This window comes from Callorhinchus milii, unplaced genomic scaffold, assembly GCF_018977255.1.
Source record: "Callorhinchus milii isolate IMCB2004 unplaced genomic scaffold, IMCB_Cmil_1.0 Scaffold9, whole genome shotgun sequence".
In the NCBI taxonomy this organism is placed as follows: Eukaryota; Metazoa; Chordata; class Chondrichthyes; order Chimaeriformes; family Callorhinchidae; genus Callorhinchus; species Callorhinchus milii.
In genome coordinates, this window is record NW_024704750.1 from 8,964,849 (window position 1) to 8,980,565 (window position 15,717).

The 15,717-nt window shown below is 39.2% G+C and overlaps 1 protein-coding gene across 6 annotated transcripts in view; it reads left to right on the forward strand.

The window, feature by feature from the left end:
* The window catches only part of LOC103175217 (alpha-(1,6)-fucosyltransferase), a 220,056-nt gene that overhangs the window by 180,751 nt on the left and 23,588 nt on the right, over positions 1-15,717 (forward strand). For all 6 annotated transcript variants that reach the window (XM_007888092.2, XM_007888095.2, XM_007888090.2 and 3 more), the window contains 2 exons: positions 3,070-3,184; positions 15,414-15,651. In XM_007888092.2, the coding sequence (XP_007886283.2) occupies positions 3,070-3,184; positions 15,414-15,651 (353 nt within the window). The remainder of the gene's footprint in view (positions 1-3,069; positions 3,185-15,413; positions 15,652-15,717) is intronic.

The following is a 15,717-nucleotide window of genomic DNA, read 5'->3' on the forward strand; positions in this document are numbered from 1 at the left end:
GCTGCCTGTTCCCTGTGACTGGGCTTGCTTAAGTAGAACAAAGTCGTGCTGTGAACAGCTTTGTGCAGTCTGCTTGCCTGAACTTTGAGCTGGAGAATTCTTAAATTCAGTTAATGTGGAACATGTTGCCAGCAGCTGAGGGAAGAGACCTTCTTCCCATCTGTTCATTACATCTCTGATTCCAACAATGAAAGGGCATCGATGTGACATTCTGCATCCCCCACTTCCCTCTTTGTTACCGCAAGCTACACAAACTTTGAGCAGTGCTCAAGTCATTGAGCAATTCATGTTTGGTCAAGATGTTATGATCTGGATGTCGTATTGGGTGAGATGTGTGGGCTCGCTGCCAGTGGAAGCAAATCGTTGTTGATCGCCAATTCTCTTTGAGTAGGCATGTTTTCTGTTGATACGTTTGCCCAGCTCTTATGGCTACAATGAAGAATGTGCATTGCCAGAGATCGAGGGAGAATGTCTGCAGTCACCACGTGTGGACCAGATGGGGGCAAACTCAAAATATTTTATTAAATGCTCTAAATGTCACTCAGAAACGTTGCTGAAAACTTGCCCCACTTAGAATACTATTTGACCCTATCTGTGAGACATGTAGTTGAAGTGTTTGAATAATTAGAAATCATTGCACTCCTATAGATGCAATTCCCAGTTCTCTGCTCTGCCAATGCTCCGAGCATTTGCAACTCGATTTCCTTCCTTTATTCTTTATCTCCCCCACACACACACACGCAAAACTACATCACTGAGCATAGTTTCTGATAATACGAATGCTCATGACAGCATGTTATATATGATGATAATAATAATAATCCTCACATTTGATATAGCCATTTTCATGTCTTCTAGACGTCTCAAAACACTTCACAGAATATACTGTAAAGTGAATTGACTGTATATTTGTGGGCAAAACATGGCAGCCAATTGCGCACAACAGTGTCCCACAAACAGTTGTGCATTGAAGTGACCAATTTTTTTTAAGTGACCAATGTTCTTCCAGGAAAAGTTGTGCGAACAAAAGAAAGTGAGGGTGCACTTTTTGGCTATACAGGATTTGAGTTCGTAAGTGTAAAGAAGCTTTACTATGTACAGCATTAATAATATCACATTTGCCTTAATCTTGTGGCACAGTTTATTTTCACAAATGTTTTCATCCAAATATGTTGACAGTTTACTTCTGGATTTGATTTTATAACTTCAGTAAGAAAATCCACTTCTCCTGTAAAATTAAATCAATGTGTGATGCATTAATCGATTGGCAGATCACTTTTCTAGGGTAATAATTCCTTCAAAAAAATAATAATAAATTGGTCACTCAATCTATGACTGTTTGTGGGACACTGCAGGTGTGCCACTTTTCATCCACAAAATATACAGTCAATTCAATTTACAGTATATCTGTGAAATGCTTTGAGATGTCTCGGAGACCTGATAAGGTGCTATATCAAATGCAAGGATTATTATTATCTACAAATAGATGGTAGAAAGAACAATTGGGAACTCCTGCCTGGATATAACCCGACTCTTCTCATAATGATAAATGTGCAGCAGTTCTTTCCTGACAGGAGTCGGATTCTTCATGTCACTTTGCACCTTCAACCACTGCTCACCTTGTGCCCTCCATCCCAGATGGCATTGTATGCCATCAAATCCAGACAAGTGTAGGATGCCCTCATGTGGCCCTGTCTGAAAGTGCAGCATCGCTGAGTTTCCCCAAACATGGGGTCAAATGCCAAAAAAAAAAGCATGTTAATTCTATCCACTCTGGTGATTGACGAGGGTTCTGCATTGAACCAGGTTACCAACAAAAATTGTTGCATGAGGATTTACCACCTGGCTGCCTCTGAACCTTGGGCTGGCAACAGTCTGTAGCCGTGCATAGAGATGTACAAACACTTCAAAATGCACTCATCTCATTGAAGCTACAGCTGAGTAGCCATAGGAGATGCGCAGTCAGGTGCGAGCAGTAATTGAGAGACAGAATGATTGAAGGGTGAGAGGGTTGAAAGCACACCCACTGTGCACACACACAGACCTCCTTTATTCTTCACTTTTCATGCCACTTTTGTTTCGCACCATCTATGTGAGACTTGCAAATGAAAAAGGCAGCACAGAGCTGAATAGTGGGACAAGATTCACATTTGCACATCTCAGTAAAGCGGGTTTGCATCTTTCCTAGGTAAATTGCTCTCAAGATCTGCTTGAATGTAAAGAGAAAGGAAAGCTGCTTTAGAAATCTGGCCTGCACTTTTTGACAATTTCTAGTGTCATAGTTACATTGTAAACAAACTGCAAGCTTGCTAAAAGGCTAACCAGATATGCGGTTATCAAATATGCTGCTGTAATTTAATAACTGGATGCAGACCTAGCACTTTATGCATGTATTTTCTTCATCTTGGCCTCATTTGGCAGCATTACTTCATTTTGGGCAGTTGTGACAACTGCCATTTTCACTTTTCGTGTTTTCTCCCCTAGTCTCGTCTTCTTCCTCATGTTGGGATCAGTTCCAGTTTGGCCTTAAATACCTCAAATACCCAATGAACAAGTACATTGTGGACTGCATTCAATTATCCCCATGAAAATTATATTATTCAGCACAGACGTGAGACTATTCTTCTCCATACAATTCATGCTATTCAGGCATAGTATTATTGTAAAGTTTGCCACTTTGGTTAGGCATTTTGCAAAGCTCTCCCCTCCTTTGCCAAATCTTAGTTTCAAATTGGAACTCTTACTGTGACAATTGACTATACCGTGGCCAAAACCTGTGTAAGATCCAGATTTAAATTGTATATTGAAAGATTGGAGGAACTGTGAAGCTATGGAATCCAGTCTCCTGGAATCAAGACTGTGCAGATACATTTTCATTACCCTTCCATATCAGCAGATATAGAAAGGGAAACTTGCAATGTCTTCAATCTCAGCTAAATAAAACTTCATCCCAGAAGGCAGGGTCGAAGCTCTAACTAACCCGCTGTGACACATCAAACCCCAACATTTGCAGTTGTTGTTTGGCATTGCTGTTCAATCTTTCTTTCTGTTTCCTTGCCTTTTCTTTAGGTCCATCATGATCGACTTGTACGACCTCAGTCAAACTGATGGGGCTGATGAATGGAGAGAAAAAGAGGCCAAGGATCTGACTGATCTTGTTCAACGCAGAATCACACATCTGCAGGTATTGTTTGTTTAGCATATCGTGGAAGATCTGTTATTTAGTTGCATATTGATTTAAAATCAAATTAATTGTTTTTTTAATAATTCATAATAGCCTTAGGCGTCAGAAGGACGTCTCAAAGCACTTCACAGGATTTACTATAAAGTGAAGTGACTGTAGTTTATCACAGCTAGAAGGCCTGTAATTGTTATTTTATTGTATGCACCAGTGAAGCCCATTGGATTTCACGTGCAAGTTAAAATGTCTTCTCCAACAATTTGTTGGAGAAGTCAGTCATGCTTTTGACAGAGGGATTTGAAGTTATTTCATTGCCCAATAGGTTAATTTGATTGGGCTTTGATATTTTTATTTCTGTGGCATTACGCTTTGAAAAGTATAGGATATAAGTTGCTGTCGATGAAATTAATTAACGACTTGCAGATCAGTGTGCGATCGGATGAAGTTTGGGAAATTTATTTTCTACTTTACGTTCTGTGAAAGCTTTAGTATATTACACAGACCATCTGCAGGCTTTGTTGAAATCCTCAAGGTATTCCTGATGCAGTCAAAGTATACCATGTTAGAAATATGTGTGAGAAAGAGGAAAGACCACTCTTTCTAGCTGTTCATGAGAAATTTGTACTGCCAAGGGCTCCTTATAATGGCTAATGAAATCTCTAGGGTTTGCTGACAAATCTAAGAATTTCACAGAATGGGGAAGTGATTAGTAGTGTTGCTCTGGGACTTGAATGCCAATCTAACCCAGGCTCATGGGATGAAAGTATTTGCATGCTTTTCTACCATTGGAATAAATGATGGGAAGTATTGTCACCCACAAGTTAAGTAAATAATGGAGCAATGTTAATAAAGAAGGTAGAATCAAGTAATGCTATTGTAAACCAAACAGTTAATAGTAAAGATGAGATTCAATACCCATGGAAGTTCTTAAAAAATACAAGGTGAAAAACTGTTATTAAATGTCTGTGAGCAGGGTTGTATGTCTAACGAAGGTCATACACAAAGGTTAACTGTGTTGTCAAACATTCAAGGTTCTATTTCTGCATTTCCTATAGAGTGAGATAATGATACTGGGGACATTAGATACAGGAAATATCTTAATGGAAATGTTATTGCAATAAAGTCAAAATGCCTTACATTTATTACACGGCCCATTTTTTTACATGAAGCTTACGTTTTGTTTAATTTTATCTGACAGTGAAAGAAGAAGCACCCACGCAAAGTTAGACAGTTGTACAGTTCTGACTCGCAATTTTATCATGGGCATGCCACATCACTAACCAACGCAACAGAACAGCGAGTGGTCAGGGACTGAGTCAGTGATTGAGGTTGGATCCCATCCAAAACAGCACAGTGAGGAGAAGACAGGCAGTCTCCTCGAGGTGAACAATAGGAGCCAAAAGGAAAGGTGATCAAACTGAGGGACGTGTGGAGAACAGGAGTTGCACTGTACTGAGTCATTTATAATTAAAATGTGATACTGCTCCAAAAATGAAGCTTAGGCTAAATGATCAGTGTTTGGCTTTCACCAGGCTTACAGAGACCTGAACTTCGGAATTATTTTGCAATCTTGAAGCCAAATTCTTTGCAATAGAAAAACATTGCTCTCCCTCCACCCCGCCCCCCCCACATCAAACCCCACACACATAATCTTCCTCCTCACTGGAATGTCAGTGATCAATGAGCGTGTAATTGATTTTAAACAACCACATTTTGTTGCTGAGTCCAGCAGTAAACAGCAGCAGTTATGAAGGGAGCATATGTAAAGTGACATTGTGCATGTGTACAAAGAAACATTTTATCACTTCATTTTTTTTAATGCGATGCTTGAAAAACAGATGTATCGAAGGGCATGGAAAACAAAACCAGGGGAATGTAAAAGATCAGTGACGATATAATAAAATGGCGAAACAAACTTGATGGGCCGAATGGTCTAATCCTGTCTCTGTATTCCAAGACGAAAATGTCAAAAACAGGACAAATTTAAGTTGCTGCAAATAAAATTTAACTAATTTTTGACTTCTCAAGTTGTTTCCAAACTGCAGCTGAGGCATGTGAACTCTGTAAAAAGCTGGTCTGATTGAAGTGAATGTGTTTTTTGAGTTGAATGCAATATCATAATCTGAAATCACCAGCATAATGTTCTTACACTTTAATATTAAAAAAACACACAATAGACCGACTTGGCAATAAATTTTCCTGACTATTGGGCTATTGTAAGAGTAAATCTTATCATTGCAGTGCTTGAGGGAAGCGAGAGTATTCTGAATACATGAAAACTGCCGGAACACAAGCCCTTTGATAGGTAACAATACAAAGGGTTATCTTCCAGATTGCAGGTGGAAACCCATTTTGGTGGATTTTTGATTGGGTTGGAGTTTAATTCATTATAAAAACTTGTGTTCTGTGCAAATGTCATTGAATCATAGAAAAATTTAGAAAGCTTGCAGCATGGAAGGACGCCTTTCAACCCATCGTGTCTGAATTTGTACAATGAAAACTGTAAAATGGATTATATGAGAAATAGAAGATATACTTTGAGGATAAGGAAGGCTTTCCGTTCACTCTTATATAAATTGTTTTAAAGCAGGTCTGAGTAGCTCTAACTTGCCCTGAGTGACCAAATTTTATTTAAGGAATTATTACCCCTAGAAAAGAGATCCGTCGATCAACTAACAATCGGATTCCTATTTACTGCTGGGTAAACAGAGGTGTGTGGGGTAAGGAAACTTACCCAAAGTTTTGCCCTGCTGGGAATCAAACCCAGGTCTCTCGCTTGCAAGGAGAGCACTCTAACCACTGAGCTACAGGACTCCAATAGATGATTTGGACTGTTGAAAATTAGGCCAAAGTCCACATTTACATTCAAAAATCTAATTTACTGCCTGATGGAATGTGTTTAGAGAATTTATGATAACCTGGAGAATAGGCCCCTTGTGCTTCACACCCAAAAGTGAAACCTTGTGTCAAGTTGGTATTTTTAAAAGTTGTGGGTTTCAATCACTAAGATTTTACCAGAGGTCGTGTTGAGGCAGCAGCACCATCCTTAGTATTGGGATCAGATTTAAAAGCCTGACTATGGAAGTCAAGTCATTGCAGCCTGTTTTCCAGACAAGCTGTCACTCACAGACGTCATTGCTGGGGCAATAGTCACAGGAAAGAAGAGTGTTCCACTTTGTTGAGCTGTGAATTAGTTAATGCAGAGTCTGACATCCTTTCTTTATAGGAAGCACCTTTACCCTGAACTCAATTGACATCCACTATTGGATTCTCCTGAATCTCTAATATCTGTTTGATAAGAATTACAAGAGCTTCTCTGTGCATTGAATAATATTTTTTACCCCACCCCTCCTCCCAAATGTAGAAAATTGCAGCATTTTAAACTGTTTATTTTGCATTGTCTAGCTCTTTCACTTGTCTCACTACTATTTGTAGACCTCTTGTCAGCCTATCCCTACCTCTCTATTAATTTTCTGTTCCATTGTCTACATAGCCATTTATCTAATCAAATGACTTAGTCTGTGGCCCTAGTGGACACCAACCATTGCCCCTCTTAAGAGGTTCTTCCTACATTCTTTGTCACCAAATTAATTGCTGTTGTCTTTGGTCTATTCTTAAGGCAAGCAAAGAAGATGAAAAAGAACATCATTTTCTCTTGCTTCAATTAAATGCAGTAGTAAAATATGTACAGTCCCAGCAGAAGAGAATTATTTCTCAGCCTAGCAATATATTTCTTTTGCAAAACTATCCAGCGCCTTTGCTACAGCAGCAACTTCAGTGTATTCCCCGTTGCAATATCTGGTGATTAGGTTTGAATGTTGGGATTAACTCAGATTAATTCAGATATGGGGAAGGGCAGAACGAGCATTTTCGTCTCCTCTCATTTCTACAATCTGGTTTTGGCCTGGTTACCCCCTGCAGTGGCCATAATGTGTTTCTGGTGTTTGTGTAAACATAATCCTCAAAAAAACCTTGCATTTGATGTACCACCTCTCACATTGAGAGGATGTCTCAAGGCACATCAGGGGATATACTGCAAACTGTAGTGACTGTATTTTGTTGTTGAACACAGCAGCCAATTTGCGCACAGCAATGTTCCGCAAATAACCATGAAGTGAATGAACAATTTTATTTGGGGGATATTTGGCCAGGATACCAGAGGAAACTCCACTCTCTTTTCAAATTGTGCCAATGGATTTTTAACGTCCACCTGATCAGGCAAGGTACTACTGTATATGATTTGTTGAATAATCTTCACTTGTGAATTCAGTTTAAGAGTGTTTTAAACACTGAGAATCATTTGATGGCACAAACATGGAATTTGGGTATAGATGCACGGCAACAGGGGCATTTTTAGGAGCGGCAGAAATGCTTTTAAATTCATGGGGGAAATTAAGATAGCAACAAAATATTCATTGAAACCTTAAATAGCAATTAAACTGTGAGACCGACCTGATGAATTTTATCTAAGTGAAAGTAGCACTGAAATTTGTTCCAGTTCTTTGGATGCCAGGGCAGGATCAGAAGGTTGTAAAGTAACTAATGTTATTCCTGCTTTATTCTCTTTCCAGGAACTAATTTTAAAAAGCAGCAATAAAAATGGATTTGAAAAGAATAAGGCAATAATTCTAAGCCAACTGGGTCTGTGAGAAACAAATTGTGCGAAACAAATGTTTCCCTCCCCTCACCCTGAACATTTCCCCCCTGCTTGGGTCCCGACCCAGCTGTCCAGCGCCTTGGGACGTCCTCCCGACGTGAAAGGCGCTCTATAAATGCAATCTCGTTGTTGTTGTTGTTGTGAGGTCTTTGAGGCTGTAACTGAATTGGTGGATGTTCGGAATGCGGTTGGAAATACATCTTTTCACTTTCAAAAAAGTGCTTAATAAAGTGCCTCGCAAGAGACTTACATAAAATTGCATACAATATACAGCATAGAAACATACCATTCGGCCCAACTGGTCTATGCTGGTGTTTATGCTACACATGAGCCTCCTCCTGCCCTTCCTCAACTAAGCCCATCAGCATAACCTTCTACTCCTTTCTCCCTCAATGCATCTATGCTACTTGCTCAACTACTCCTTGAGGTAGCAATTAATAATAATAATAATAATAATCCTTGCATTTGATATAGCGCTTTTCACGTCGGGAGGACGTCCCAAAGCGCTTCACAGAACACACTGTAAAGTGAATTGACTGTATATTTGTGGGCGAACGCGGCAGCCAATTGCGCACAGCAATGTCCCACAAACAGTCGTAGATTGAAAATGACCAATTTATTATTGTTTTTGGTTTTGGAGGGATTATTATTAGGCGTGTGGAGTAAGGAAACTTGCCCAAGGTTTCGCCCTCTGCCTGGAATTGAACTCAGGTCTCTCACTTGCAAAGCGAGTGCTCTAACCACTGAGCTACAGGACTCCACACAATTCCCACATTCCCACTACTCTCTGGGTAAAGATGTTTCTTCTGACTTTTCTATTTGATTTCTTGGTGACTATTTTAAATTCATGGCTCCCACAAGTGGAAACATCTTCTCTATGTCTATTTTATGTCAAAAACTTTCAAAATTTTAAACACCTCTATTAGGTTACTTAATCTTTTCAAGAGAAAAGAGTCCAAGCTTGTTCAGCATTTCCTGATAGGTGTAACCTCGCAGTTCTGGTATCATCTTTGTGGCTTGTGGCGAATTGAACAGTCATGAAATAAAGGAGAAACTTCTGAATTAGATAATGCATTGTTATATATATAATATTATATATAATATATTATATATATAATATAATATTATATATAATATTATATAATAGTTAATAGGAAACAAATGGCAGTGGTTAATTAATGGCTGCAGTAATAATTCAGCAGCTTGAAGGAAGTTTCTCTTGTGTAGAAAGTGAGAACGTCTACTTTTGCAACATAAGCAACATACGAAATAGCCTTCAAAGATTGTTTTTCTTGATGTTGGTATAGTGAGCTTCTCAAAGAAGGAATGTTGTAAGATAACCCATTTATAGAATGTTGATTGACTTTTTTGAGTGTTTGAGGGATATTTATGGTGATCTGCTAAAAATATTTATTGCCTCTATTACAAATTGAAGGTCATTCATTTGGGAGAATGAAGATGTTTTCATGAACTAGTTTTCTTGAACCATGAACTGGAAATTAAATTGGAACATATAAGGAGAACAAAAATCAATGATTTGTTCATGCTGAACAAGCCATAAAGGCTCAAATTCTCACATTGGAAATGGCCAAGTTTATAAATATTTAATAAACAACACTACACTGAAAGATGGCCTGTCTATCCCCCAGCCTAACCTTCCTCCTCCAGGGGTAGGTGGAATTTAGAGGTAGATTGAGCGTGGACAAGGCAGAGGGATAGAGGTAGGGCGTTCCAGAGTTTAGGGGAATAATGACTGAAGTTATGGCCATCAAAGGGGTGGGGTAGTGGGGGCAGGGATGCGCATCATGCCTATGTTAGCTGAGTGGAAAGCTTGGTAGAGGAACTGAGGTAGGAGCAGATCAGAGGGATGGCAAGGTGCAAGTTATCTTGGAATCCCAAGACAGAGTAATCTGCTTCTATTATTAATCCATATAATAATAATAAGAATCCTTGCATTTGATATAACACCTTATAAAGTCGTTGAGATGTCTCAAAGTGCTTCACAGAATATACTGCAAAGTGAATTGACTTTATATTATATGTTTATCGAAAAAAATGTATGGACAAAATAGCACCTAGGTCACTGACACATACGCACAGCTCAAGAGACCTGGGAGCAAGTTGTCCACTTATCCTTTTAATTGTGAAATGCTATGGACCACCTTGGGTGTACCTAAAAGGGAGCAAGTTTAGGAAAAAAAATAGAAAGCAAGCATGAAAGCTACTGGACAAATTGAAAGCTCCCAATTCTTTCTCCCCACCCTGTGCATTCTGAAATGGAAGTTATTGTCTTTGCAGGAATCTTCAGTAACTAGAAATTGTGTACAGACAGTACAAATCTCTGTGATTGTGCACCATACCGTAATATTGATGCAGCTGCTTTTGGGTTACATTACATTTGCTCATCCTCGAGTGTCATCATTACCAGGCTACAAACTGGATTGTTTGAGACTGTCTTTCTATACACTTGCATTAAAGCTCTTTTTCGTTTGATGTGAACTGCTGTGCTGTAATGATCACCACAACATTTGAATTGATGATAGTTTGTTCAACACAAGATTCTCAATCTCTTTGAAGTATTTGTTGACCATATCTCTTGCATGTGCTACATTTTCTTGAAAGGACATTAGAATTCATTGCAACTTCATGGTCTGTTGAATGTAAAAATTGTGTTTTGACTGGTGTGAACTTCCACTGAAGTCGAATGCAACTAGCGGTTAATCATAGATATATTGCACTGAGGTTCTTCACCGATGAACAGTGTTGAGGCACAGACCAGTTATGTGCCAATATCATAGGACCATGGAGTTAAACGTTGCTGGTGTATAACTACAATTCCCTGTGCAGTGAAACATCTGATCTCAACCAGGTGCTCGTCCCACGTTTGTCAGATAGAGAGATAGAAAGAAAAAGATACAAGGCTCAGAGACCCATTAAGTCTATTGCCACAAGATCATGTTGGATGTTTAATCCTTTAGGAATTTAAGCATTTTGTAGATATTTCAAAATCTGTTTCATTCTCATGCCAAATCTCTGAATTCAACATGTTAAAATAGCTTTGAAAGTAATGATAAATTTCACAGATCTATGTTGAATTTATTGCACAGTAGCTAAAGTGATTCTATGCTGGAGACACTACAGATTCATATAAATTGAGTGAAACGTTTGCAACAGTGCACAGATGCTCCAAGTTCCAGTGTGGTTCAAACCTGGCAGCATCAGAGTCCCAGTAATGATGTTGTTTGTGAACCCAGCAGTCTTTTTGGCAAATGATGAACCAACAGAGCATTGAAGCTTGGTGGATTAATTGACCAGCAACACTTCAGTTAAAGAGGCTGGAATGCTGAGACTGGCTTTAATGAACATGCTCACTCTCCCTGAAGACTGAGTGGATGAATTTGATCTGTACTGAAAGCTTCTTATTCAGGGGATGGGAATAAGGGTTACCTAGTGGGCGATGGTGCTCATGCACAAGATATTTTAATGAAATAGGGTGGGGAGAAAATGTCTTGCCAGAAAATTGTTGAAAGACCGTAGACTTAATGAGCAAGTTATAGGCACACCACTTAGGCTGGTTTATCTCTTCAAAGCAGGCTTAAGCTTTCAGGTATTGATAATGGTCCTTAATTTAAAATGGCATCTTTGCGTTCTTTTTCTCCATTACAAAGATATGAAGCTGATTTGCTTGTGGCAGTATGTATGTTGCATTTGGCTGTCTTGCCTTGCACTGAAACTGCTGGGAATGGGTTGGTGACAAATAAGCAGGCTGATGTTTTGTTCAGCACCAGTAAGAGATGGAGATTGTGAGCAATGCAAACCAAGGTTTGTTACAGGGATGGGAAAGGCAAATGTGTGATTGTGGGATGAGTGTTGTCTGTGATTAAAATAAGAACAATCAACTAGTTTCACTGACCCAGGTCACAAGTGGAAGAAAATTCATCTGCCCTGATTGTGCATTTCTGCTTATACTACATGTTATTTATTCTTATCCACTAAAAGGGGAGTGTTTTGATGCTGATGTCTGGTACGTGGCTCGTATTTGGAACAACAAATCTATTATTTGTCTTTACATTTGGCCAAATTAAGATTAAAAATGTGAAAATTGCAGTGGAAAAACGTTTCACTGCAACATATAGCCATGTAAAACATCTTTAAGACCAGTATGAAAGTATTCTGTGTTATTTCACCAAGCTAGTTGTCTCAAATACCATCTCCTCCAAATACTATTATTTCAAAAAAAGATTCTTTGTGAAAGTTGAGAGTGATACCACGTGACTGCTGGTGATGAGGTGAAACCTCATTGGTTTATTGACGGTAGCTTATTACTGGGCAAGACCCAGAAGAAACTATTGTTATGTTCTGTTGTGTTGGTCCATGAAGTAGAGCAGCTGTTAGGAAGGGGCGCAGCCGTGAAAGCCATCTGCTGCTCTGGAGAACCTGACCCAGGAGATAAACTACATCTCGTCTAACGTTTGCCTGAGTGGGTTTTAAGAAGGAGATGGACATCTTAGTGACCATTTTTTTGGAACTCCAAAGTTTGTTTCACCTGGGGGTTCTCATTTCACTGCACATGCAGGCTTTGACAGCCTATTTACTCTTATCATAGCCCTGCACTCCACCATCGATCTACACAAGTGTAATACCTTGCTTTGAAATAGATTCTTTTTCATTGTGTAATGGGACGGTGGTCTCAGCAGCAAGCCTCCAGTATGAATGAAAACCATGGTGTCATTTCAACATGAAAGGAACCTGGTTCTGATTTCAAGCTGTTTTATAACTGCATGGTGCAGGCTATTTGTCATGAGGTGCTTATCAAAAGCTTCATTGCTGTGCCTCGTGGTAATGTTTAAATAATGCAACTGCCCCCAAAATGAATTTGTCCAGCGTCAATCACTCCAGGTCCGGAACCATTGTCATCAAAACTAGTTCTCAGACTGTGAAATAGGTGAGTGCAAGAGGTGAATTTTTGTTATGCTTTCGCAGGCACAGTGTGGCCTCATTACTGTATTGAAAGTGATGTGACTACTCATGGAAACAGGCTTTTAGAAGTTCACTGAAAATAAGCTGTCAGTGTGAAGCTGTTATCAGCAAGACTATTGTAATCATCAAGTGCTGGAAACATCTTCAGGGCATTTGGATATAAGTGAAAACTGCTCAGCCCTGCGTAACCCATTGGAAAAGGCCCATTTGAAATGAGTGCATATGATTTTGGGAGCCCTCTCCTGAAAAAAACGTTGATGCATTTATTGTGCAGAGAAGCATGATGAGAATTAGACTGGGATTTAGTCTCTCTGAATTTCTTTTATTGTTGAGGCAAGATGAATGCCACAATGTGTGAAAAGTAGGTGAGAGGATGAGAAAAATCAAATTAAATTGCTTAGTTATTGCCTGGTTTAGATTTAGAGGAGAAAGGGAAGATTGAGCAGTTTATTAGCAGTCAAAATAGCCACTGCATTATCAAAAAGGTTATCGAAAACATATTTTTAAGTTAATGCTAGCTTTTATCACCTAGTTCCAACCAGTGGCCACAGAGTAATGCTGACTGTCAAGAAAGGTGGAGACAGGCATCAAGGAATGTAAGAGAAGTATGATTCAGCCTACCGAGCAACATTCAAATCTTGGTCTGCCTCAGGTTTTGAAGAGAGTTGAGGGTTGTTTATTGGGAAAATAAATGTCTGTCACAAAAGACAAAGCAAGCTTCTTGAAATGGAAAAGCTATACGTTTGGTTTGAAATCTTTTCAAAGGACGTAGACAAATCCAGGATATCATCAGTTAAGTTGTAAGTAAGAATGAACCCATTAAGCCTAGAGGGTTTGAGCTAGTGGTTTGATTCATGAACTAGTGAGTTGAAAGAGGCAAGATTTTTACATGCGTCAACGTAAGGCATGGAGGAGATCATAGTTTATTGATTCAGCCATTATACAATGACAGCAAGGAAAACCACGTAAGCTGTAATGGAGTCTGCCTGGTCAGGTGGACATTAAAAATCCTATTGCACTAAAGGAATTTCTCCTGGTGTCCTGGCTAACAATGCTCAGGGACGCTACCCCGTGTGAAAGGTGTTATGTAATGCAGGTTGTTGTTGTAACAGTTCTCCAGGTAAAAAATGGGCATTTGTGGGTTACTGCTGTGTGCAAATTGGCTGCAGTGTTTGCTTACCAATATATATTAATTCTACATTTTTTAAAAAAAACTGTGAAGCCCTTTGAGACGTTTACCCAAAAAGCTGTGAAATATGTCAATTGCAAGGATTATTTTTAATTATCTGATCTGAGGGGAGGTGATGAAAATAGAGTTGGATCATCATTATCATCAGCAGCAGCAAGAGTGGTTTGGGAACCACTGGTGAATTGAACACTGGAGAAAAGACTATTTGAGAGAAGCAGAGTCCTGTTCTTGTGTGTGGGTGGGTGGGTGTTTGGGTGTGGGTGGATGGTGTGAGTATATATAGAAGCAGGCAGTTTCATTTAGTGTGATCATAGGAGTACAAAATTACCAAGGCACTAGAAATGAGAAACAGTAGATATGCAAAATAGAATTCAGCACAGCCAGCTGATGGTGTATTAATAAATCCATTTGAAGAAGAGCTGGATTGAAGGTGATGAGGATGAGTATTGAGAAAATCAAATACTCTCTGGAATGCAATGCTACCAGTCCTGCTGAATGTCTCAACATTTTTTTAAAATGTAGTCACTCAATCCACGACTATTTGTGGGACACTACTGTGGGCAATTAACTGCTGCTCTTCGCCCACAAAATATTGTCAATTCAGTTTACAGTATATTCTTTGAAGCGCTTTGAGATGATACAGATGGCGCTGTATCAAATGCAAGGATTATCATAATATAAGTTTTGTCTGCAAAATGCAGCTGGAATGGTTACTTTTTTTTACTTTCAGTTGATATTGTGGCATTTTGCAAAATGCCCTTAGATGTCAAGCAAAGGTTAAATTTTAACTGGTTATTCACTTTCTCAGTTGATTAAATTATGAATGCATGAATTAAACATAGGTGGTTCAGTTCCAAACGCTTATGTTGTTCAGAGTGAAGTGTCTTGTCAGTTTATTTCAACCTGCTTCCCTGTGGAATGCTTGTTACATTTTCACCTGCTATTTTGCCTTAATTTTTATTGGTAGATTTGTAAAATTTAAAATTTGTACCTTGTCCGTAGAAGGAACAGTTTTAATAGACCGAATGGCATTTGCTCTTTTTATAATTTTCTTTTTTTTCCCCAAATATTTGGTTTAACTCCCATCTTCCAGCACTTCTCTAGTGTGGATTCACAGTGTAGAACATTTTGTTATGAGCATAATTTTTTTGTTTTGCATTTAGACCCATTGTTTTCTGGCCCAGCTGACTGCACCACCAAACTGTTCTGGAACCATTAAGTGCTTTTTGTCAACCAATTTTGTTTCATTTCCAAGGTTTTAAAACCTGCACAAAAACCTTGATAGCTTTTACTTGTGGAGAAGTCTCATGTATGCAGCAGGTCACAGAAGATGCACTGTGAGGGATGTTCTTTGATTTGTCTCATTACTATATTCATCTAATCTTGCCTTCCTTTTTCACTCACAGAACCCCAAGGACTGCAGCAAAGCCAAGAAGCTGGTCTGTAATATCAACAAGGGCTGTGGCTATGGTTGTCAGCTGCATCATGTGGTCTACTGCTTTATGATAGCCTTTGGTACCCAGCGCACTCTTATTCTGGAGTCTCAGAACTGGCGCTACTCCACTGGTGGCTGGGAGACCGTCTTTAAGCCTGTTAGTGAAACTTGCATTGATAGATCTGGCACTTCCTCTGGTCATTGGTCAGGTAAGCACTCAACAGGTCATACATCAGGCCCAAATACTGGACTAACAGCACTCTGTTTTTTTGTGT